Raw genomic sequence first — 23,419 nt, 5'->3', positions numbered from 1 at the left:
TGCAGTTTGGAATGATTTCTTTTACTCATGTTTTATACAAAATACAGAAACATGCTCTTTCTTTTAGTTTAAACATGTAAAACGTAAGATTCACAAAAGTCTAATATAAAACTCCTCCAGCAGAGGGCGCCACTAGAATGTGATGCTCAGAAATGAGCAGTGACTCTGTCGATGTCCAGAAGGTCGTCCAGAATCTGGAAAAAACAAGGCAGTTTAGAGCTAATCTGACAAAGAATCTCACCATCCACAGCAGTGGGAGGGGCCTAATTCGACCCAAATCTCATAACCATATTAGAGCTGATCATCACAAACCAAACAATGGAATCACTTTTATTCCTTTTTTGTGGATAATTTTACTTTGGTTTCATACTAACAAATTTTCTTTTTATTTTAGGTTGACATAATCGTCTGAGATTAAGTAAAAAAACAGTATAGTGTCAACAATATTCAGACAAAAAAAGGGTTAAATAAATGTGTAAATAATTTGGCAGCCTCAGACCTGTCACATTCTGAAGCTCGATGGAAATACTGCGATAAACGATGAAACAAACAACTTTAAAAACACTGGGATTATCTTTGCTCTAAACAGACAGTTATTTACTCCACAGCTCAAATCTGATCGTTTTATATCTCAAATGTCAAAAATCCTAAACCCTAAAATCTCTTGTTCCGGTTCATGTACTGAACGATGAGTTGCTATGGAAACAGCGACGCTCTTGTGTTTATAAACGGGGCGTCCATGTTTCCTCGTGTCACTCACTATGTCCTGAGTGGTGCCGATCTTCTTGGCGAGCTCACTGCGCTCCATCGTGCTCAGGTACAGGTACTTGGCCAGGAGCTCTCCGTCCAGAATGTTTCGTGCGGAGTTTTGCAGCCCTCGCCGGTCAAAGTGCATCATTCTAAAGAAACAAAGACGATTATGAAAGACCGACGCTCTACAGAGACTGAACACGTGTGACCTCTGACCTGAAGGCTTTGGGGTTGAGGCCGGCGTGGTGCTGGAGCATGGTGTTCAGTGCGTTTTGCAACATTAGTAATCGACGATACGTCTTCTCCTGCATCGGCAGCAGCAGACCGACGCCGCCATCGAGGGTCGCTATGGCAACAGACAAGAACCATTACAAAAGCTCAAAGTGCTTTATATCAAGGAACCACACACACTCAGACACACACACACAGACTCACGCACAGACACACACACAGACACACCCCGACCCACACAGACACACACAGACTCAGACACACACACACACACACAGACTCACGCACACACAGACACACCCCGACCCACACACACACAGACTCAGACACACACACCCACACCCAGACACACACACAGACACACCCCGACCCACACAGACACAGACACACACACACACACACACACACACCCCCACACACACACACACACCCACACACACACCCCCACACACACACACACACACACACACACACCCCCCCACACACACACACACACACACACACACACACACACACACACACACACACACAGGGGGCAAGGGGTTAAGTGTCTTCCCTAAGGACACAACAGCACCATTCATCTGTGGGAGCTGGAATCACACCCTCAACCTGTGGATCAGACGCTCTACTAATCGAGCCACTGTTGCCTTGACCCTTTTTCTGTTTGTTCTTAGTGAAAATTGTTATTGGTTTTATTCAAAGGGTTGCAGCGGCCAGAGTCCTAACAGGAACTAAAAGAAGAGACCACATCAGTCCTGTACTAAAATATCTGCACTGGCTTCCTGTCGAGCTTAGAATCAAATTCAAAGTCGTCCTCCTGACATACAAAGCCCTAAACGGTATGGCCCCATCCTATCTGCAAGATGCTATTGTCCCATACCAGCCAAACAGAGCACTCCGCTCTCAGAATGCAGGACTATTAGTGGTTCCTAGAGTGTCCAAAAGTACAGTGGGAGGGAGAGCATTCAGTTACCAAGCTCCTGTGCTATGGAATCAACTCCCTGCTGATGTTAAACAGGCCCCCACAGTCTCTGTATTTAAGACCAGGCTTAAAACCTTCCTCTTCGGTATAGACCAGGTTACATAGTGAGGGAGTTAAGGTTATTAAAACCCGGGATAAGACAGGCTGCAGTAGGAGTAACTAGCTGGGGGAAGTATGGCAACCTGAGCACTATCCTCTACTTTGTCCTATTTTCTCATCAGCAATGCTATTCACATGTTGTCCCCTGTCCCACTCCCCCTGTGGAGTGTAACTCTTTCAGATGCCCCGATGACAGCTGGACCCTCTCCTCCTCCTCGCCTGGCCGATTTTTCTTGTTTTGTCTGATTTTTCCTGTTGTTTTGTTTTTGTGTGTTGTTGTGTTTTTGTGTGTATATCTCGGTGGCTGAGTGGCTCATGTCTCACAGCAGAAGGTTTGGTTGATCCCCGGGTCGCCCGGGCCTTTCTGTGTGGAGTTTTTCATGTTTCTCCTCGTGTCTGGATGGGTTTCCTCCGGGTACTCCGGTTTCCCCCATCAACCAAAACATGAACGCCCTTCGAGACAACTGTTGTTGTGATTTTGGGCGTTACAAAAATAAAATGAACTGAATTGAAAAATTAAAGAAAAGGTTTAGGCTGTGAAATCTGGATCAAAATGAGATTCGCCCGTTTCAAATCATCAGTGAAAAGTGTTTTTATCTGTGTATAATTTATCCTTCGGTTTATAATTTATTTCTCTCTAATCTGAAATCTGCTCCAGTCACAGAAAATTCTAAATGAGATTCAAATAAATTTTTACTTGTGTCTGAGAAAAGGTTTTTGAATCAAAAATCATGTTTGAAAATAAAAAACTGCCTCCAGGCCGAGCCTTGAATAAAGAGTAAATAGTCCACCTGTGCAGAAAAACTGCCCAGGTGGAGGTTTGGCACATCCAGTTTCCACTCACCAAACCAGGTGATGTGCTTGTTGTCCCAGGTCAGGGCCTTTCTGCTGGCGGCGTCCATGGCGCCTCTACAGGGCATCCTCCAGAACGCATTGATGTGGGCGCCGACGTTAAAGTCCGCTCTCCTGATGAGACGCATGCCTCCGAAGCTCTCCTTAGCTACGCCCACACATCACAGACGACATTAAGAATCGCACATTATAAAGGAAAGTAAAGGTGGGATTTGACTCACCTTCAGGTAAATACATGTAAACAAACAGGTTCTTGTCCCGATCTGAAACTGAAGGAAAAGCTTCAATACAGAAGCACAAGAGAAACACAAGAGAAACACAAGAGACATCTGTAGATCTGGAGATAAATTTTACCTAAAAATCCAAGCTGGCTGTTGTCCACCATGAATTCAACCCCATAAACTTCGAGTGGTTTGGCGTCCTGAAAACAAACGATGTTCAGAGAAAGAGCCACAGCTGCAACTGTGTCCCCCATATCCCCGCGATATCAGAATATATCACCATATCCCACGATATCCCACGATATCCCATGTACCCCCCTCACCCCCCCTCACCCCCCCCCCCTCACCCTGCTGACGAGGGACAGAGTCTTGCTCTCCTCCTGGTAGCGGAGCAGAGAGATGCTCTTCATCAGATCTGCTGCTAAAATAAAGTTCTTGATGCTGTGCATCTGGTGGATGTAGAGCTGAGTGTCGATGAAGGCCATGCCCGTCAGGTCACTGTCCTTCAGAACCCACAAGAAGATCTGGAACGACAACGAGACGTTATACAACACACACAACACACATTCTGTGTCTGTATAATAATAATAATAATAATAATAATGTAAATATAATAATGTAAATATAATAATGTATGCAATGGTGTGTGTTTGACCTTCTGGCCGATGGCGGACACCAAATACCCGTTGCAGTGGCACAGGGCGGTCACTGGGCCTTTCTGTTCTTTCTCGTACAGGATTTTGAATTTGTTTTTGGTGAGGGGCTGACCCGGCTCAGGGACGACCTCGATCACGTCCAGGATCAAGATCTGTACAAAGAGGAAAAAAACATTTAAATTGTACTTTCTCAAACTACAATTTCACCTGTTAAAAGTGTGAATTAAATAAAGTAAAATATGTATTTTACAGCCTGGTAGTACTTTTTATATATTATGACTGAAGGACTCGAGCCCGACCGGAGAGTCCGACCGGAGAGTCCGACCGGAGAGTCCGACCGGAGAGTCCGACCGGAGAGTCCGACCGGAGAGTCCGACCGGAGAGTCCGACCGGAGAGTCCGACCGGAGAGTCCGACCGTACACAGTTACATCAGATTATAGAGAAAAACAGATACAGTTAAGCTGCTCTCTGCACAGTGTGCTGTGTGTTATGAGCTCTCTGTGTTGTGTGTTATGAGCTCTCTGTGTTGTGTGTTATGAGCTCTCTGTGTTGTGTGTTATGAGCTCTCTGTGTTGTGTGTTATGAGCTCTCTGTGTTGTGTGTTATGAGCTCTCTGTGTTGTGTGTTATGAGCTCTCTGTGTTGTGTGTTATGAGCTCTCTGTGTTGTGTGTTATGAGCTCTCTGTGTTGTGTGTTATGAGCTCTCTGTGTTGTGTGTTATGAGCTCTCTGTGTTGTGTGTTGTGAGCTCTCTGTTGTGTGCTGTGTCTTATGAGCTCTCTGTGTTGTGTGTTATGAGCTCTCTGTGTTGTGTGTTGTGAGCTCTCTGTTGTGTGCTGTGTCTTATGAGCTCTCTGTGCTGTTTTCTTCTCCCAGTGTCTTTGCAGTGCTGTGTTGTTCTCGTACTCACCCGCCCCCTACAGGTGACCTCCTCTCCCTGCATCAGACAAGTCCCTGCTGCGACGTAGCCCTTGAGCCCAGAGACTGTCTCCTGACTCCTCAACGCCACCGTCTTCATACAGGTCACATGCTCCCACTCCTCCAGGTCCAACCTGACCAGAGTGAGATGAGAGTGAGGTGTGAGACGAGAGTGAGGTGTGAGACACGAGAGTGAGGTGAGACACGAGAGTGAGGTGAGAGACGAGAGTGAGGTGTGAGACACGAGAGTGAGGTGTGAGACACGAGAGTGAGGTGTGAGACGAGTCACATGAGTTTCAGGAGTGAGACGAGTTTATTGTGATAAAAATGGTCGACTCTAATCGTTTATTGGCGACTCTCACGATTCTAAAGGTCACGTCGTTTGTTTCCAAAATGAGCAGGACAAATTTCTGATGATTTCGTCTGGATCATTTTCACTTAGAACAAAGTCCAGAACTATAACAGTTTAAATATGGAGCCTGTTCATAATATTAAGATTAGAATTATTCAGATCCAGAACATTTTTAAACTGTTCAAATGTAACAATTATCCTGATGTAGTGGTTCATTATATATTTGACGACTTCTGTTTGTTTATAAAATGTAAAATTTTAAAATTTAAGAAAAAAAGTTCTGGTCATGTAGGTCCCTCTCTGAACAGTTTGACTCGGGTGTTGTCGTTTTGAGCTTGTTACTACGGCAACAAAACCCCACTACTAAAATAAATGAGTTCTGTGAGCTGTAGATGTCAGATGTTTTGGAGCAGGACCTGGTGTTGGGAATAGTCTCCCAGCTCACAGGAGAAATGAGCTGGATCGAAAACTTCTCCTGCAGAGGATTGATGTAACGTTCATCTGAAACAAAATAAACACATCAGAGCGAAGCAGAAGAGACGCAAACAAAAACTGGACCCCAAAATAAAAGTACTCAAGTACAAAGGACAGGGCCAAGAAACTACTCGAGTAAAACAGTATCTGAAAAAACCCAAGGCCCATGTGAGTCTGACTCTGATCTGTTTCCTCGTCACACACAGACCTGGAGTTGTGTTTTGTTTCATTCTCACATGTTTAACACACTAACTCTGCAGATTTAGGCCGAGTTCTTCTCTCAAACTGAAAACACTCTGTTCCACCTTGTGATGTCATCATGTGCTGATACAGGAAGTGCTCCACTGTGTTTTTAAACTCCACCTTCACTAGAATCATCTGGATCATTTCAGTCCTGGAGTTGTCACTTATCTCGACTGAACTAAAGGTAAAAGGAGCTGTTAACGTGAACACTACCACTTGATGACATCACAAGGTGGAACAGAGCATTTTGAGCTTTGGAAATGTAACAGACTAATAATAAAGTGACTCAAACGTGTGAATGAAACAAAACACAACACCAGGTCTGTTTTTGAGGAGGAAACATTTTAACACATGACCTTTAATGTATCTGGAAGGTCAAACTAAAGACACAAAAACTACACAAATGTCCAGATCATTTTGTTTTGTAACAAAGTAAATTGTGTTACACTGTAAACTTTTAGTTAGTTTTGCTGCAGTTTTCCTCTTGAACTTTCCACTTTATGACTGACCTCTGTTGATGGTCTCAAACTCCTTCTCTTCTCCGGTCATTCTTGGGATGCGAGTGCAGAGCTCCTTCACACTGGTGCACACGGCGTAGACCTGAGACCAGAACAGCACAGTGAAAAACTGCACCGAATAATCCTCCAAAGAACTTCAGGGGCTGAGGGGTGTGTGTGTGTGTTTATGTATGTGTGTGTTTATGTGTGTGTGTGTTTATGTATGTGTGTGTTTATGTGTGTGTTTGTTTATGTAGGGGTGTGTTTATGTATGTAGGTGTGTGTGTGGGGGTGTGTGTGTGGGGGTGTGTGTGAACTTCAGGGGCTGAGGGGTGTGTGTGTTTATGTATGTGTGTGGGTGTGTGTGTGTGTGTGTGTGTGTGTGTGTGTGAACTTCAGGGGCCGAGGGGCTCCAGTTCTACTGGACTTTTACACTGTATGAGGAGTGTGTGTCTTTGTGTGTGTCTTTGTGTGTATAAGGTCAGTGTTCTCCTGAGACTGGCCTTAGACTCGACGTGGTAGGACACATAGTGGACGGTGCATCTCAGAGGGATTTTCCTGACGGGCCAGGGGGCGTCGTACGACAAATACGTGGGTAAAACACTGATCCTCAGCTCCCCCTGAAAAACACAAAAGTCAATAGAATGTGACAGTTTGTCAAAAGGCCCTGGGCCAAGGATCCTCCGGCTGTGAGGCCAAGGCACTAACCACAGTGCCACAGTTTCATTAGAGGAGCTTTGGTCATTGTAGACACGGGTGAAAATGTGTGTATCCTTGTCAATCATTTTATTAATTCTGGTTTATAATGAGGTTTTCATCAGTAATTATCAGGTAATTAACAGACTAACCCAGGGCTGCTCAGACTTTTTCAGTATGTGAGCTACTTTTAAAATGATCGTGTCTGAAAGATCTACCACCTAATACAAAAATGTTAAACATATATTTATTTGTAAATGTATTATGAATTCTTACATGTACAGTGCATTTTCATGTACATGAGATAAAACTGCACAACACAACTGAACTTCTTACATGTTCATAATGACTTGAATGATGATTTCTGCTCTGACACTGAATAGAATCAGTGAGGGATGCAGAGTTCGGGCAGAAGCTTCTGACAGACAGGAGTAAAATTGCATTTTTTCGTTTGAAAGTGATAACAGAGATAATCATGTTGATTACGGTTTTGTCTTTTTTTATAGCCATAAAAATCATGTTAAACGAAGTATCAGAATTTACTGCATTTTTTCACACAACTACTTCTATTTTACACATCCATCCGTATTTTTTCTTTTACGCATCGAATAAATGAGTGAAAATCCCCGCAGCCCCGCGCTCTCATTCGTCGCCTTTGAGGGACAACAGAGGCAGATTACAGTAATGAGGGTAAAATATTTAGACAGCCCCATGTCTCCACTTTGAGACGCCGTTTGAATTTACATGAGAGCACGACTAGTTGCGGAGTTACGCTGCTGGAAAGTCCACAACTGCGCTCTATCGGCAACGATAGGATCCGACGCTATAGGGTTAAACTAACTCGTGCTTGTTTATGCGTGTGCAGTGCCCATGATGTGACCCAGGGTCAGGTGTAATCTGACTGTTGTCCTGTACATTAGTCATGTGACTGGATGATGACGGGACGTGATCTACACAAAATGCCTTTGCGATCGACTGGTAGATCACCATCGACGTAATGAACACCCCTGGACTAACCAAACATAAAACCATATAATTGCCAAACTGTCATTTTCTTCCTATGATCATGCTCTTACTGTGCTGTGAAGTGTCACCAGAGTCTCACATAAATGTTCATAAAGACGCACAGTAATAAAACCACAGACTGTATAAAGAAGTGAGTGTGATGTCGCCACAGCTTCAGCTCAAATGAAGCTCATCGAGGCTGGAGCAGATACTGAGACAATATGGAGCAAAGTTCAATATTTGAAATTCTGACAGTATCAAAACAACCAAAGAGCCAATCAGGAGCGAGGCTGTTGAAGGTCACGCCTCTTCCCGCCCGCACCACTGGTTTAACAGGGAGCGGGGGCTTGGCAACGCTGTCAATCAAACCTGTTGCTCACGCTAGCAAGCGCGACCTCGGGGAAAGAAAGCGCCTGATTTGTCTGTTATTAATGTTCATATCTTGATTTACAGACACAATAGTGAAATAAAAACCCCAGGATCATGTAGAGGGTTAATACGAACATTTAAGACCAAAATGAGTCTGAAGGACAGAGACAGAGAGAGGACACAGTTTATACACAGAAAGTGAATTGGACAAAGAGTCGATGGAACAGGAAGTGCGCCCGTGATCACTTCCTGTTTGGAACACAGCAGCATTTGTATATACAAAGACTTCAACATAAAGATAATTTTGCAGGTGTGTATTGTTGTACCTGTTTGTTGAAATACAGAAACCCTTTGGGGCAGTTTATATTGTGGAACGGAGAGAAGGACTCTATAGCGCCATCTATAGTCATGGGATGTAACCTCAAGGCTCCTCGAGACGTCACCAGCATCCAGTGAGGAGATGGGCCACAGATGAACACCTGCGAATGGACCGGGAGCGTTAGGCCTGTCATAATTACATCGAGTCACACTAGTTATACATCGAGTCATTGTTCAGTTTATTAAAAATGGAATAAAATAATGGGGTGGTTCTATATTTATCAGAGACATTTTCATTGTAACATTGGGAAGATTTTAGTTATTTTTGTTGTAAAACGCTGGATTTGAGCCCTTGAGGCTGAATGAGTCACTTCTTTGCCAGGTTATTGTTTTTTTCATCTTTGTTCATTATGTTTTTAATGATCCTGTTTATTTACAAATGTTTTTATTGTTTTATCTTGCTGTATTGAGTTGTATTAAAATAGTTTCAGTATTATCATTTATCTCAGAATCTCTATCGCTGTTTTAGTGAAGTTTCACATTAAAGAAGAACGGGACGAATGGGTCAGATCCAGAGTTACCCCTGAGTATCCCGAGATGTCCTCAAAGTATCTGAAACGACTGATTCTACTCTTAGGGGCGGAGCCTTCCTCTAGCGCCCCTTGCTCCGCCTTTTTGTCTCTTCTTAGCTTTGACTTCTTTTCTCTGAAGTTGATGCTGTGGGTCACCTGTGGAGACACATCTGACCGTCAAGGTGATGCAACCCGGGAAACCTGCCCTGAATCTGACCTCTCACCTTTTTGAAGCGCACTTTGAGGTTGTTTTGAGGCTGTTGCTGGTCGTACGGGAAAGCTTCATAGATCAGAAGCTCCTGCTCGACGTGGACCTTGATAAAAGAAGAAATTATATAAATACATAAAATAAACCAGATGGATAAGTTCCAGCGGATAAACTCACCAGCAGATAAGGCCGAGAGCGGTTGTGTCCGAGAGAAACGAGAGACACTTCTTTAACCAATGGGATGTCGCCTTGGCGGGTCACTTCCTCTTTCTTGGACTCTCCCTGAGCGGCCGATTGTCCAGAGGAACTGTCGACCAAAACTCTTTGTCCCACTGGGAAGTTTTTCACCAGGAAAACCAAACGCCAGTCTGGAAGCTGGTACATCTACACAGAGCAAGCAGCAGTGTTTGAGTGTTAGTGTTGTGTGTGTGTTGGTGTTGTGTGTGTGTTAGTGTTGTGTGTGTGTTGGTGTTGTGTGTGTGTTGGTGTTGTGTGTGTGTTAGTGTTGTGTGTGTGTTAGTGTTGTGTGTGTGTTAGTGTTGTGTGTGTGTTAGTGTTGTGTGTGTGTGTTAGTGTTGTGTGTGTGTGTGTTAGTGTTGTGTGTGTGTGTTAGTGTTGTGTGTGTGTGTTAGTGTTGTGTGTGTGTGTTAGTGTTGTGTGTGTGTTAGTGTTGTGTGTGTGTTAGTGTTGTGTGTGTGTGTTAGTGTTGTGTGTGTGTGTTGGTGGTGTGTGTGTGTTGGTGGTGTGTGTGTGTTGGTGGTGTGTGTGTGTTGGTGTTGTGTGTGTGTTGGTGTTGTGTGTGTGTTGGTGTTGTGTGTGTGTTGGTGTTGTGTGTTAGTGTTGTGTTAGTGTTGTGTGTGTGTTAGTGTTGTGTGTGTGTGTTAGTGTTGTGTGTGTGTTAGTGTTGTGTGTGTGTTAGTGTTGTGTGTGTGTGTTAGTGTTGTGTGTGTGTGTTAGTGTTGTGTGTGTGTTAGTGTTGTGTGTGTGGGTGTTGTGTGTGTGTTGGTGTTGTGTGTGTGTTGGTGTTGTGTGTGTGTTGGTGTTGTGTGTGTGTTAGTGTTGTGTGTGTGTTGGTGGTGTGTGTTGGTGGTGTGTGTGTGTTGGGTGTGTGTTGGTGTTGTGTGTGTGTTGGTGTTGTGTGTGTGTTGGTGTTGTGTGTGTGTTGGTGGTGTGTGTGTGTTGGTGTTGTGTGTGTGTTGGTGTTGTGTGTGTGTTGGTGTTGTGTGTTAGTGGAGTTTATAAAGTTTTGTAGTAAATATTCTTAGATGTTTGTTCTTTTCATGAATACTTGTTTTTTTCATGAGCGCCCCCTGCAGGTGTCGTCTTGAGTAGTTTAGTCGTATAATAATCATTCTCTGAGCATTTGCCACGCCCCTTTTTAGTTGACAAATCAAATGGCAGCACACGTCTGGCTCAATAAGAATCTCCCTGATTTTGTGTTATTTCTTTTGTTAAAAGACGTTAATGTTCCTTTGACAAACGTCGGCTCTCTGCCCCGAGTAACGTCCTACCTCCATGACTCCATTATCTCTGATGATCATGCACCAGTGTGTGGGCTCTACTTTGGCCGAGCTCTCCTCAGAGGCCCCTGGAGCCCCCAAGGCCCCCGAGGCCCCCGCAGCCCCCGAGGCCCCCGAGGCCCGGCCCGAGTCGTCCTTCGCGGGTGTGGTGGTCGTGCTGGTGTCTCCGTAGAGCATCTCCTCCTCATCATCCACAGTGTTACTGCAAACACAAAGAGTGTTAGGAGCGAGATGACACAGATGGATTTAAACGTCGTGTGAACCTCATGTCGTGGATGAAGGTCTCAGTCTCAGATTGGCCCCTGATGATGACGTCCTCTTTGACAGAGCAGCTCACTTTAGTCTCAGTGGTAAACATCCCACTCACGTCTCGATAAGCGCAGAGAGCGATCACACGAGGCTGCTGCAAATCACCAGATTACAACAGATTATTATACTTTTGGGAGTGGGATTGAGGGATTACACAGATACACAGTTCAGATGCGTGTTCTTACAGTTCAGATGCGTGTTCTTACAGTTCAGATGCGTGTTCTTACAGTTAGGATGCGTGTTCTTACAGTTAGGATGCGTGTTCTTACAGTTAGGATGCGTGTTCTTACAGTTAGGATGCGTGTTCTTACAGTTCGGATGCGTGTTCTTACAGTTTGGATGTGTGTTCTTACAGTTTGGATGGGCGGCTTCTGCAGAGACAAGCGGTGAGTTTTGCCCATGTATGAGTCGGTTCGGAGCACAAACATGGTGACCACTCCTTCAGCCGTCATGATGACCACATACGGATCAGCCACAGAGCAGTGCACTATGGGAGAGCCCAGGTCCACGGGGACGAAGTGAAGCTGCGAAACTGAAAACAAAGATTTGCTTTTCATCTTAAAAGGCCCATATTACACTACTGGGATTGTGTTTTGTGTGATTCACACATGTTTAACACACAAACCCTGCAGATTTAGGCTGAGTTCTTCTCTCAGTCTAAAAACACTCTTTTCCACCTTGTGATGTCATCATGTGGTAATACAGGAAATGCTCCACTGTGTTTTTAAACTCCAAACACCTTCACTAGAATCATTTGGATCATTTCATTCCTGGAATGATCCAAAGGAAGGAGCTGTTAACTTGAAATCTTCATGACATCACAAGGTGGAGCAGAGCATTTTGAGTTTTGGAGATGTAGTCAGTGTTAATAAAGTGTTACTTAAACGTCCCCTCCCCGAACCGCCACCTTAACGTGGTGGAGGGGTTTGAGCACCCGAATGATCCTGGGAGCTATGTTGTCGGGGGCTTCATGCCCCTGGTAGGGTCACCCATGGCAAACGAGACGGGTCTGACTAAGAGCGGTTCAGAAGCCCATCATGAAGGAAAAAACATCAAGGCTGTTTACGTCGCCCGGATTGGCGTTACCGGGGCCCCACCCTGGAGCCAGGCCTGGAGTGGGTGCTCGGCAGCGAGCGCCTGGTGGCCCCACGGGGCCCGGCCGGGCCCAGCCCGAAGGAACGACGTGGGGCCGTCCTCTCGTGGACCCACCACCTGCGAGAGGAGCCATGAGGGGCGGGTGCAGAGACATCTGGGCGGCAGTCGAAGGCGGGGACCTCGACGACCAGATCTCCGGACATGGAGACTAGCTCTGGGGACGTGGAACGTCACCTCGCTGGGGGGGAAGGAGCCTGAGCTTGTGCGGGAGGTTGAGCGTTACCGGCTAGATATAGTCGGCCTCACCTCCACGCACAGCTCGGGCTCTGGAACCCAACTTCTTGAGAGGGGTTGGACTCTCCATTTCTCTGGCGTTGCCCGCGGGGAGCGGCGAGCTGGTGTGGGCTTGCTCATTGCCCCACAGCTCAGCCGCCACATGTTGGAGTTCACCCCGGTGAAAGAGAGGGTCCCTGCGCCTCCGGGTCGGGGACAGGTCTCTCACTGTTTGGCCTGTAGGCTGCCACAACAGCAGTGCAGAGTACCCGGCCTTCTTGGAGTCCCTGGGAGGGGTACTAGACAGTGCACCAACTGGGGACCGTTGTTCTCCTGGGGGACTTCAACGCCCATGTGGGTAATGACAGTGACACTTGGAGGGGCGTGATCAGGAAGAACGGCCTCCCTGATCTGAACCCGAGCGGTGTTTTGTTATTGGACTTCTGTGCTAGTCACAGTTTGTCCATAACAAACACCATGTTCGAGCACAAGGGTGTCCATCGGTGCACATGGCACCAGGACACTCTAGGTCGGAGGTCGATGATCGACTTGTTGTCGTGTCATCTGACCTCCGACCGCGTGTCTTGGACACTCGGGTGAAGAGAGGGGCTGAGCTGTCAACTGATCACCACCTGGTGGTGAGTTGGATCCGCTGGCGGAGGAGGAAGGACAGACCTGGCAGGCCAAAGCGCATTGTGAGGGTCTGCTGGGAACGTCTGGCGGAGCCCTCTGTCAGGGGGGTCTTCAACTCCCACCTCCGGGAGAGCTTCTCCCTGATCCCAGGGGAGGCTGGAGACATGGACTCCGAGTGGGCCATGTTCTCCACCTCTATTGTCAATGCGGCTACTCATAGTTGTGGTCGTAAGGTCTGTGGTGCTTGTCGCGGCGGCAATCCCCGAACCTGGTGGTGGACACCGGAAGTAAGGGATGCCGTCAAGCGGAAGAAGGAGTCCTATCGAGCCTTGTTGGCTCGTGGGACTCCTGAGGCAGCTGATGAGTACCGGCAGGCCAAGCATGCCGCAGCTCGTGCAGTCACAGAGGCAAAAACTCGGAGTTCAGGGAGGCCATGGAGGAGGACTATCGGATGGTCTCAAAGAAATTCTGGCAAACCGTCCGACGCCTCAGGAGGGGGAAGCAGTGCTTCACCAACACTGTTTACAGTGCGGGTGGAGAGCTGCTGACCTCGACTGGGGATGTTGTCGGGCGGTGGAAGGAATACTTTGAGGATCTCCTCAATCCCACTGTCACGTCTTCCGAGGAGGAAGCAGAAACTGGGGACCCGGGGGCGGACTCGTCCATCACCCTGGCTGAAGTCACTGAGGTGGTTGGCAAGCTCCTCGGTGGCAAGGCTCCGGGGGTGGACGAGATCCGTCCTGAGTACCTCAAGTCTCTGGATGTTGTGTGTCTTGGCTGACACGTCTCTGCAACATCGTGTGGCGGTTGGGGACAGTACCTGTGGAATGGCAGACCGGGGTGGTGGTCCCTCTGTATAAGAAGGGGGACCGGAGGGTGTGTTCCAATTACAGGGGAATCACACTCCTCAGCCTTCCCGGTAAAGTCTATTCCAGGGACTGGAGAGGAGAATCCGACCGATAGTCGAACCTCGGATTCAGGAGGAGCAGTGTGGTTTTCGTCCTGGTCGCGGAACACTGGACCAGCTCTATACTCTCCATCGGGTCCTTGAGGCTCATGGGAGTTTGCCCAGTCCACTTGTGTTTTGTGGATCTGGAGAAGGCATTCGACCGTGTCCCTCGTGGTGCCCTTTGGGGGGTGCTCTGGGAGTATGGGGTCCGGGGCTCTTTGCTAAGGGCTGTCCGGTCCCTGTATGACCGGAGCAGGAGCTGTGTCTCTGCAGTAAGTCAGACCTGTTCCCGGTGCATGTTGGACTCCGCCAGGGCTGCCCTTTGTCACCGGTTCTGTTCATTATATTTATGGACAGAATTTCTAGGCGCAGCCAGGGGCCGGAGGGGGTCTGGTTTGGGAACCACAGGATTTCATCTCTGCTGTTTGCAGATGATGTTGTCCTGATGCTTCTTCGAGTCAGGACCTGCAGCACTGGGGCGGTTTGCAGCCGAGTGTGAAGCGGCTGGGATGAGAATCAGCTCCTCCAAATCCGAGGCCATGGTTCTCTACCGGAAAAAGGTGGTTTGCTCTCTCCAGGTGGGTGGTGTGTCTCTGCCTCAAGTGGAGGAGTTCAAGTATCTCGGGGTCTTGTTCAGGAACCAGTTGAGGTGGCTCGGGCATCTGCTCAGGATGCCTCCTGGACGCCTCCCTAGGGAGGGATGGGATGTCCCACCGGGAGGAGGCTCCGGGGTAGACCCAGGACACGCTGGAGGGACTATGTCTCTCTGGCCTGGGAACGCCTTGGGGTCCCACCGGAGGAGCTGGAGGACGTGTCCGGGGTGAGGGAAGTCTGGGAGTCCCTGCTTAGACTGCTGCCCCCGCGACCCGGCCCCGGATAAGCGGAAGAAAATGGATGGATGGATGGATGGATTAAACATGCGTAAATGTTTGGTGTACCTCCTTGCAGGAGCCTGAGGCCCATGGGCGACACTTGAATGATGTACTTGTTTTCTCCAATGTTTCCAGCAAAAACAGTGGGTCCCTGAGTGGCAAAGCCGCTGGTGTCCAGCTCCATGATCTCTTGGCCGGTTTGTAGAATCTAAATAAAACAAACCAAAACAAACTATTTCAAAAACGTTCAAATCAGAGTTTGAAAGTCACGAGGAAAACAGATTTATGCATTTAGAGCAGATCTAAACGTTTAAAACAGATGTGGCAGAGCTCTTTGCCACTGCAGTATGTCATTACAGTTTACATTTCTGTCTCGCTCTGTTTGTGTCTTAAAGTTTTTGTCCAAAGCCAAACACAAATCCAGGCTTCCCTGACCTGAGCTGGAGAATACTGTACTGAACACTAACACTAACACTGTACAAAGACCACTGCAGGACATTTCAGATCAACAGCAGGTTCAATTTAAATCCAACACTGAAGACAAACGCTCATATAGTGTGGTACCATGGTGGAATCCTCACGGCTGAGGATGAGGAAGCCGTGCTTCTTTAAATCGTCCTCTAGGGGGGGCTCAGACTTCTCCTCGCTCTCTTTCTTCTCCTCTTTGTCCTTCTCTGTTTTCTCTCTCTTTTCTCCTTCCTCCGTCTCCTCGCTGGTCTCAGCCTCTGTACTCTCCTCTGAGTCATCTGGCTTTGAAGACTGTGAACAAACCCAGGAAAAGGCTTAGCATCCCAAACAAAAATACAACACACACTACTACAACAACAACAACACACACTACTACAACAACAACAAACACTACAACAACAACACACACTACTACAACAACACACACTACTACAACAACAACCACACTGCCATACACACTACCACTACAACACACACTACTACTACAACAACAACACACACTACAACAACAACAACAACAACACACACTACTACAACAACAACACACACTACTACAACAACACACACTACTACAACAACACACACTACAACACACACTGCCATACACACTACCACTACAACACACACTACCACTACAACACACACTGCCATACACACTACAACACACACTACCACTACAATGCACACTACTACTACAATACACCCTGCCCTACACCCTGCCCTACACACTGCCCTACACACTGCCCTACACACTGCCATACACACTGCCATACACACTGCCATACACACTGCCATACACACTGCCCTACACACTACCATACACACTACCATACACACTGCCCTACACACTGCCATACACACTGCCATACACTCTGCCAGTCTAAAGTTTGGACACACCACCTCTTGATTTTTATACACACTGAAAACATAAAAATATTAAATAAGATAAATGGAATTTTAGCAAAGAAAAAAGTGAAATAACTCCACTAAATGTAGTTTTTATATTTTATGTTGAGTATATATCCACCTTTTAGTTTGTCGAAAAGTATATATTTATTATATATTTGAGTCATTTCACTTTTTCCTTTTCTACATAATCCTGTATATCTTACTTCATATGTCATGTCTTCTGTGTGTATTTAAAACACAAAAAAACAGAATGAGAAGGTGAGTCCAAACTTAACATAAATATACAAGTTTATAATGCAGACCTTTTTCTCTTCACTTGCGATGACGGTCCACATGTCATGGCAGCCGGGCAACTCAAAAGTGGTGACGACTTGAGGCCGAATACTTCTCTGAGAAAGTGAAGAGCATAGAGAGATATAAAAGAACAGAAGACGACACGATAGAGCAAAAAGGAGGCAGTAAAGAGCATAAAGGAGGCAGTAAAGAGCATAAAGGAGGCAGTAAAGAGCATAAAGGAGGCAGTAAAGAGCATAAAGGAGACAGTAAAGAGCATAAAGGAGACAGTAAAGAGCATAAAGGAGGCAGTAAAGAGCAAAAAGGAGGCAGTAAAGAGCATAAAGGAGGCAGTAAAGAGCATAAAGTGTCTGTGTCTGAGGTGTTTTCCTCCTGTGTCTGAGGTGTTTTCCTCCTGTGTCTGAGGTGTTTTCAGGCTGCTCCGTGGACCTCTGAGGCAGCCCTGGTAGACTCAGACTGTTCTCTGTAGCAGCTGTCTCTTCCCCTCGTGGCAGACGGCCCTCACCACCACAGGGTTTAGGACAGTGCCATTATGGTTTGAATAATAATAGAATTACCTGGAGAACAGACAAGGCCCCGTTTTTACCATATCCAGAGCAGACGACGACTTCCAGGTCGGGCTCGGGGTTACTCTGAAACTGTGGGAGAGAAAAAGGATTTTACAGCTAATTGTATTGTCTAAAATAACTTTTGGCCCCAAAACTGACTAAAATAAAAGCTTTTGCATTATACATGACAGTATGGCATAACGCTCATCTGTCTCCATGGAGAATGTTCCAAAGTCTGGCTTTAAAAAGCCAGAGTATGGCAATAAAAGTCTTCTGATTCTGATTCTGATTAACTTTCTGCTTCCATGTACCAGTGGACTTTCCATAAAGAGAGAAAAAGAACTCCACACTGTTGTTAAAAGCTTTAAACCTTTACTGGCAATGAGGTAATGTGCGGATAGTGATGACAAAAGCAGAGAATAATTGTAAATATATTTTGTATTTTGCACCATCTCTGGCACGTGTCCTGCACAGTGCAGTAGTGGCATGAGCTGGCACTACCGTCCATGTCCCCTTTGCCACAAGCGGCTCCCTAATGTAATTACAATAAATAAATAGAATTAAACAATTTAGTCATTATTTTGCATCTGTAAAGGGACATAGACATTATTAATTCAACCTTTTCCAGCTCAGACCGTATCATAAAGACAAAAATAACAAAAATGTCCCAGTAGAACAAGAAAAAGTAACATGATAAATATTGACTGTTTCATCTCATAAACTGAACAAAGCGTCAGTGACGATAGTGACACGCTCCACATGAGTTAATATAAATATGGAGTAAGAAAAAAAAACAGTGTTACTGACCTCTTCAGACAAAAACGCAGGTTCTCCCATAGAAGCATTACCACATGGTCCAATGTTTAGAATACTGTCACACACCTGAGAACACAACATAAAACCATTACAATTTATACTCTCAAACCATTTTAATCTCATTTTAAACAGTGTTACCTCAAAGGAGAACGTGGCCAGCTGAGTTCCAGACTGGGCTTCACTTCCATAAACTTCTATCTCATCTACTTCATCTAATAAAACCACAGATAAAGTACTTATATAAATACAAGTACTCATGTTTAAATGCTTTTTAAAATATCACAGATTTACCAGTCCAGTTTGCAGAAGACTCAACTCGCTTCTTTTTAGTTGGAGGTTCTTCCTGATCATAAGACTCTGAGTCAGTGTTTATCCTGCGTTTAAAACACTTACAGTCGTGTTTATACTGTACCTGTTTGTCTTTGTCTTCATCTTGTGCCTCTTTTGCGTCTTCTAACCTCGTTTCCTGCAGTTTCTCTGTGTATTTTAAAAGCAGTGAGTTTCCAAGTCGAGATCCCAGGAAGAGATAACCTGGTTCCATAGTCACCATCTTAAGAAGAAAAATAACAAACAAAATATGTAAACATCAAACCTGGTACTATGGATCAAACCTGGACGACTGAGGGATTACACGGACACAGTAAACACAGAGTGAGGAGCAAACACAGAGTAAGGAGCAAACACAGAGTGAGGAGCAAACACAGAGTGAGGAGCAAACACAGAGTGAGGAGCAAACACAGAGTGAGGAGCAAACACAGAGTGAGGAGCAAACACAGAGTGAGGAGCAAACACAGAGGGGCTGTGAACTGTGTACAGTTTGTGTTAAAACTGCAGAACACACAGCTCCTTGTTGTTTACTGTTAACACGGCGACAAACTGAACTGTGTCACCTGTGAATGTGAAAATCCTGTTCTGTCTGTAAATGTCTCAAATATAAGTTATTTAAATGAAGCTAGTCCCTACAGTCTAATGGATTATATATAAAACATATGGACATAGCTAACCTGCTAGCCACCACATTCCAAACAGGAAGTGATCATGGGTGCACTTCCGGCTCCATCGACTGGCTCCAATTTCTATTGAAAAACTGCGTCCCCTCTCTCTGTAACTGCTGCTGTCAGACTTCTCATTTAGGGTTTTTTATTTAACTATTGTGTCTTAATAACAGACAAATCAGGCGCCTTCTTTCCCCGAGGTCGCTCCTGCTAGCAACTGCACTGTCTTTTAATCTATATTTGTTTTTAAATGTATTTTTAATCATTTTACATTGTTCTATTTGTATTGTATATGTATGTATGTACGGCGACCTTGAGAGCCTTGAAAGGCGCCTAACAAATAAAATGTATTATTATTATTATTATTATTATTAACAGGTTTGATTGACAGCGTTGCTAAGTGTCTGCTTCCTGCTCGAGCAGTGGTGCAGGTGGTAAGGGGCGTTACCCTCCACATCTTCACTCTGGATTGGCTCTTTGGTTGCTATGATACTCACAGTCGGAATTCCAAATACGCAACTCGGTCTAAATTGGCCCCTGTAACTGCTCTAGCCTCGATGAGCTTCAGAGTAGTTGAGCATATTTTTAGCCGTTGCTATGGTGATGTCATTGTCATGTCATTGTCATGTCATGGTCATGGAGCAGAGCAGTGATACAGAATGTGATTTAACTGTTGCCGGAACTACTTCTACGTTATGTAGAATTAACGGACTGCAGTGAGTCTTTGGAATTCTCACTGACGGTGTATAACACTCTGTAACTCTCACTCTTTTTCACAAAGATAAGAACATGTTGTTAGAGAGGGGCTTACACATGTGGTCAGGACACTGGCAGCAGCTTTGTCAAAGTGAAACGCCCTCACGCTCCTCATTCCATCTGTGATCAGAGTCAACACGTAGCTGCAAGAGAAGAACAGTATGATTCATGAACATGGGAACAGAGCTGTGAAAATACTCAAATGTTTTTATCAAGACAGATTCAGTCAGTGATGAGCTTGGGTCATTTTAATGGACAGGTCAGCGTTACGGTCCTCTGCCTCTGTCAGACGTGGAACTTGAGGTATTTATTATTTACTTTTTGTTTGTTTTAAATGGCAATTGTAAATCTTTCCATTTCATGTAGAAAATTAATATTGTTTTTATTGAGACGAGATCAAATTTAACTGAAAACTGACTGATCCATACGAGATGTGTTTTTGTGATATAATCATATGAAAACATGTATAAACATATACACACATATACACTTGTAAAAACATGTACAAACATATATATGCTCACATTTCCCCTCCTTTTAAAGAAATCACCATCTTGTCGTTGGCGATGAAGTCGGCCTGGGAACAGTCCAGTGTGATCTTCACTTCTTCTTGAATGCCTGAGACACAAAATTTACTGTGAAAGTTTAAGGCCCAAACAGAAAAGGAGCGTTTCTTTCCGCACACTTACGCAGAGGGAAGGCCGTGGTGCCGATGGTCTGAGAGTTCAGAGCAACGCCATACGGAGGGACACTCTGGTTTAAGTACAGCAAGGAATTAACCGCAAAGACGACCACGCCGCCTGAACATAAAGCACATGTGTTATACACACGCTTAAAGCTGCACTACGAAACATTTCAGTAGAGGGTCCGCCACCTGCTTGACTCTATAGATGTCAAAGGTTTTTCCTGGAATGTCCTACAGTATGGCATTTAATCTAACTATCTCCATGGAGACAAACAGGCTACATCACATGTCAGATCTGTGGAGAAGTGGGCCCACTAACAGAAATAATGCATGTCTTTGATGTAGTTTTGAGAAATAAAAACACCAAAATGTAATAAAAACAGGATATATTTGTTTAATGCCATACTGTGCAACATCCCAAGCAAAGCAATGACATCACCATGGAGACAAGCAGATGACAAACCCCCCACCAGAGAAGTTAGGCAGTGCACCTTTAAGGATGAGCTGCAGTTATAAAAAGTATTAAAGTTTTTCTGATCTCACCAATTGGTTTAGGAACAGCCATGACCTGAGTGCAGTCAAACGGCAGGTTGCTCAGGGACCAGATGACAGGGTGGACCTTCTGCATAATGTTGAGGGAAATGGCAACGATACTGCAGGTGTCCTGCCGCACAGCTACACGCCTAAATGATAAAATGTTTAAAACATGAGCATCTCATCTGTAGAGTCTCAAACATATCAAAACATATTCAAACACTGACCCTGGCCACGTCTGATTGGGCTCAAACAGAATCAGTAATGTGGGCTCATAATATCCATGGAGGAACTTCATGTCGATGATGTTCAACAGCTTTTCATCCAACTCTCGAACGTCAATGATGTAACTGGGCAGAAAACTGGACTTGGGGCTGAACACAAGGCAAAAGCAATGACTTTTATTAAGAATATCATTTGAAAATTGGATGGATTCAGTCACTGATTTTGTAGATAGATGGTACAGAAAAACTGCAATATAACAAATAAACATGCCTCACAACCAGGTTTTACCCTTTGGTAGAGCTAAAACAAACAAGAATAAGACAAAACCGGTTTAATACTGAATATGATCATGCTTGCACATTTATTACAATGTGTTTTCATAACATATCCAAGATATTTGTGAACACAGACGCCCACTATATCCACTCAACATTATGACAAAAACCTGTAATTTTAATCTGACCTGCTTCTATCTCCTTTAAATGTTATAGTGTTATATGTTAATGTCTAAAGAAACTTATGACGTCATTTGAAACCACGTAATATAATGCAACGGTAAACATACCCTTCCCCAACTCCGCTCTCCTGCTCATCCGCGAGAGTGTCCTTTCTGAATGGCAACACCACAAGCCTTGTGCCGTATATCAAAGACACAGCACAGCGGTTCTCTGGGTCCACTCGGACAATAGGGATGTGCACATTTTGGACAAACCCATCCTGAGAAATAAATGGACATTATTTGAGACATGTATGTACAACGTTGCTTCAAACTGGACTTACCCTAAGTTCTGGTTCTTCAAAGTAATGAAGAGATAACGTCTTCAGGTCATGTGTCCCGGGGTCATACTCGACAACTGACAACTGAAAGCCAGCACAGAACAATACGAACAAATAAGCAAAAGTCTGCATTCATTTCACTAAATAAATTATTACCTTAGCATCTTTAAAACTGAGTAAAAGTGCATCTCTGGTTGATCCAACGAGCTGCACACTTTCCATGGACATTATGTTACCAAAAAGAGAGAAGGAAGCCACCTGCTCCAGCTTCTCTTTGCGAGGTTTGCCATCTGCAATCAAGACAAAAATATGATTTAAAGCTGTCAGTCAACTGGTAAATAAACAATAGAATAAGTGCACGTACCTGAAGGTTTGTCTGATCTGGATGAACTCTGAAGGACCAAAACATAAACATGAAACAAAAAGCTTCCAAATGTCCATGTACGCTGTGTAAAAGCAGTTACCTCCACATCATGGATGATTCTGTACACAAACAGCTGAGATGTTCCTCCAACGACGAGGTTCTTTTCTGTGCTGGAGATGAAGTTGCAGTAAACAGAGAACTCCACCGCAGTGGGGCTGTGGGCCTGTCTGTACACAGCATACATCCTGCAGGAGTCTCCTCACAACCTGAGAAAGGAAAAATGATTAAACTATACATGTGATGTGATACTGGAGGCATTAAACTGGTAACCTCTCAAACAGGCTCTGGAGCAGGAAAGACAGTCTCATTCTCTGTGTCATGAAGGCTGGGACTTTGGGCACATTTTGGAAATATATTTTAGCAATCAATGAAAAGATGGAGACATATTTGTCTTTTAAACAGATGTGATGCACACAGCAGATTCAACACTTTAAACTAGAGGATTCACTTTGTTAATAAGAGTCTGTGACATTTGTTTTTGTTGTTTTCAGACAGAAATCAGCCTCTGAGCGCTGGAGCTGTGTCTGTTCATCTGAAGTGTCCTCACGCGCCTCTGTTTTTATTAAAATATTCAATGAAACATGTCACGTACCTGCGTCAAACATGAAACAAACAGCAACTTTATTCAAAAGTCTAAAGTTCAGGTTTTATTCTGAACATTTCACCGCTTTAAACTGTTACTAACTGCTGGAGGTAGCTGTTAGCTTTAGCTGTTAGCTTCAGGCGCCTTGGCTTCTTCGTGGTTTGTTTTGGCGCATGCGCAGAGTGGTGGAGTACTGCCCCCTGTCGGTGCTCTCTGATGCATGTTATAAAACTGTCTCAGAAAACTCAGAAAAAACTCAGAAAACGTTTATTCCCATTTGTCCATTTGTCAGTGAACACAACTCACAAATT

General features: G+C 45.0%; 1 protein-coding gene across 1 annotated transcript; it reads right to left on the bottom strand.

Moving 5' to 3' along the window:
- Positions 1 to 8: 8 nt before the first annotated feature.
- Positions 9 to 23,261, bottom strand: cpsf1 (cleavage and polyadenylation specific factor 1). The gene is made up of 38 exons (XM_055225255.1): positions 23,118 to 23,261; positions 22,566 to 22,731; positions 22,466 to 22,493; positions 22,258 to 22,391; positions 22,105 to 22,185; positions 21,890 to 22,041; positions 21,327 to 21,473; positions 21,109 to 21,248; positions 20,570 to 20,680; positions 20,405 to 20,498; positions 19,936 to 20,023; positions 18,542 to 18,679; positions 18,421 to 18,472; positions 18,268 to 18,341; positions 18,121 to 18,195; positions 17,323 to 17,403; positions 16,774 to 16,860; positions 15,659 to 15,853; positions 15,161 to 15,302; positions 11,626 to 11,804; positions 11,227 to 11,366; positions 10,955 to 11,165; positions 9,621 to 9,827; positions 9,460 to 9,549; positions 9,245 to 9,391; positions 8,672 to 8,824; positions 6,779 to 6,895; positions 6,288 to 6,378; positions 5,478 to 5,562; positions 4,702 to 4,843; positions 3,791 to 3,943; positions 3,483 to 3,659; positions 3,269 to 3,335; positions 3,136 to 3,183; positions 2,907 to 3,062; positions 967 to 1,096; positions 761 to 899; positions 9 to 194 (listed from the first exon to the last, which is right to left on the bottom strand). Exons 2-38 carry the CDS (start codon positions 22,707 to 22,709, stop codon positions 147 to 149), a joined length of 4,443 nt encoding a protein of 1,480 aa, XP_055081230.1. The 5' UTR covers positions 22,710 to 22,731; positions 23,118 to 23,261; the 3' UTR covers positions 9 to 146.
- Between the last annotated feature and the right edge of the window lie 158 nt (positions 23,262 to 23,419).

Source organism: Periophthalmus magnuspinnatus, chromosome 11 (assembly GCF_009829125.3).
Source record: "Periophthalmus magnuspinnatus isolate fPerMag1 chromosome 11, fPerMag1.2.pri, whole genome shotgun sequence".
Taxonomy (NCBI): domain Eukaryota; kingdom Metazoa; phylum Chordata; class Actinopteri; order Gobiiformes; family Gobiidae; genus Periophthalmus; species Periophthalmus magnuspinnatus.
The sequence above is the reverse complement of the archived record's forward strand: the minus strand, read 5'-3'. Positions and strand labels throughout refer to the sequence as shown.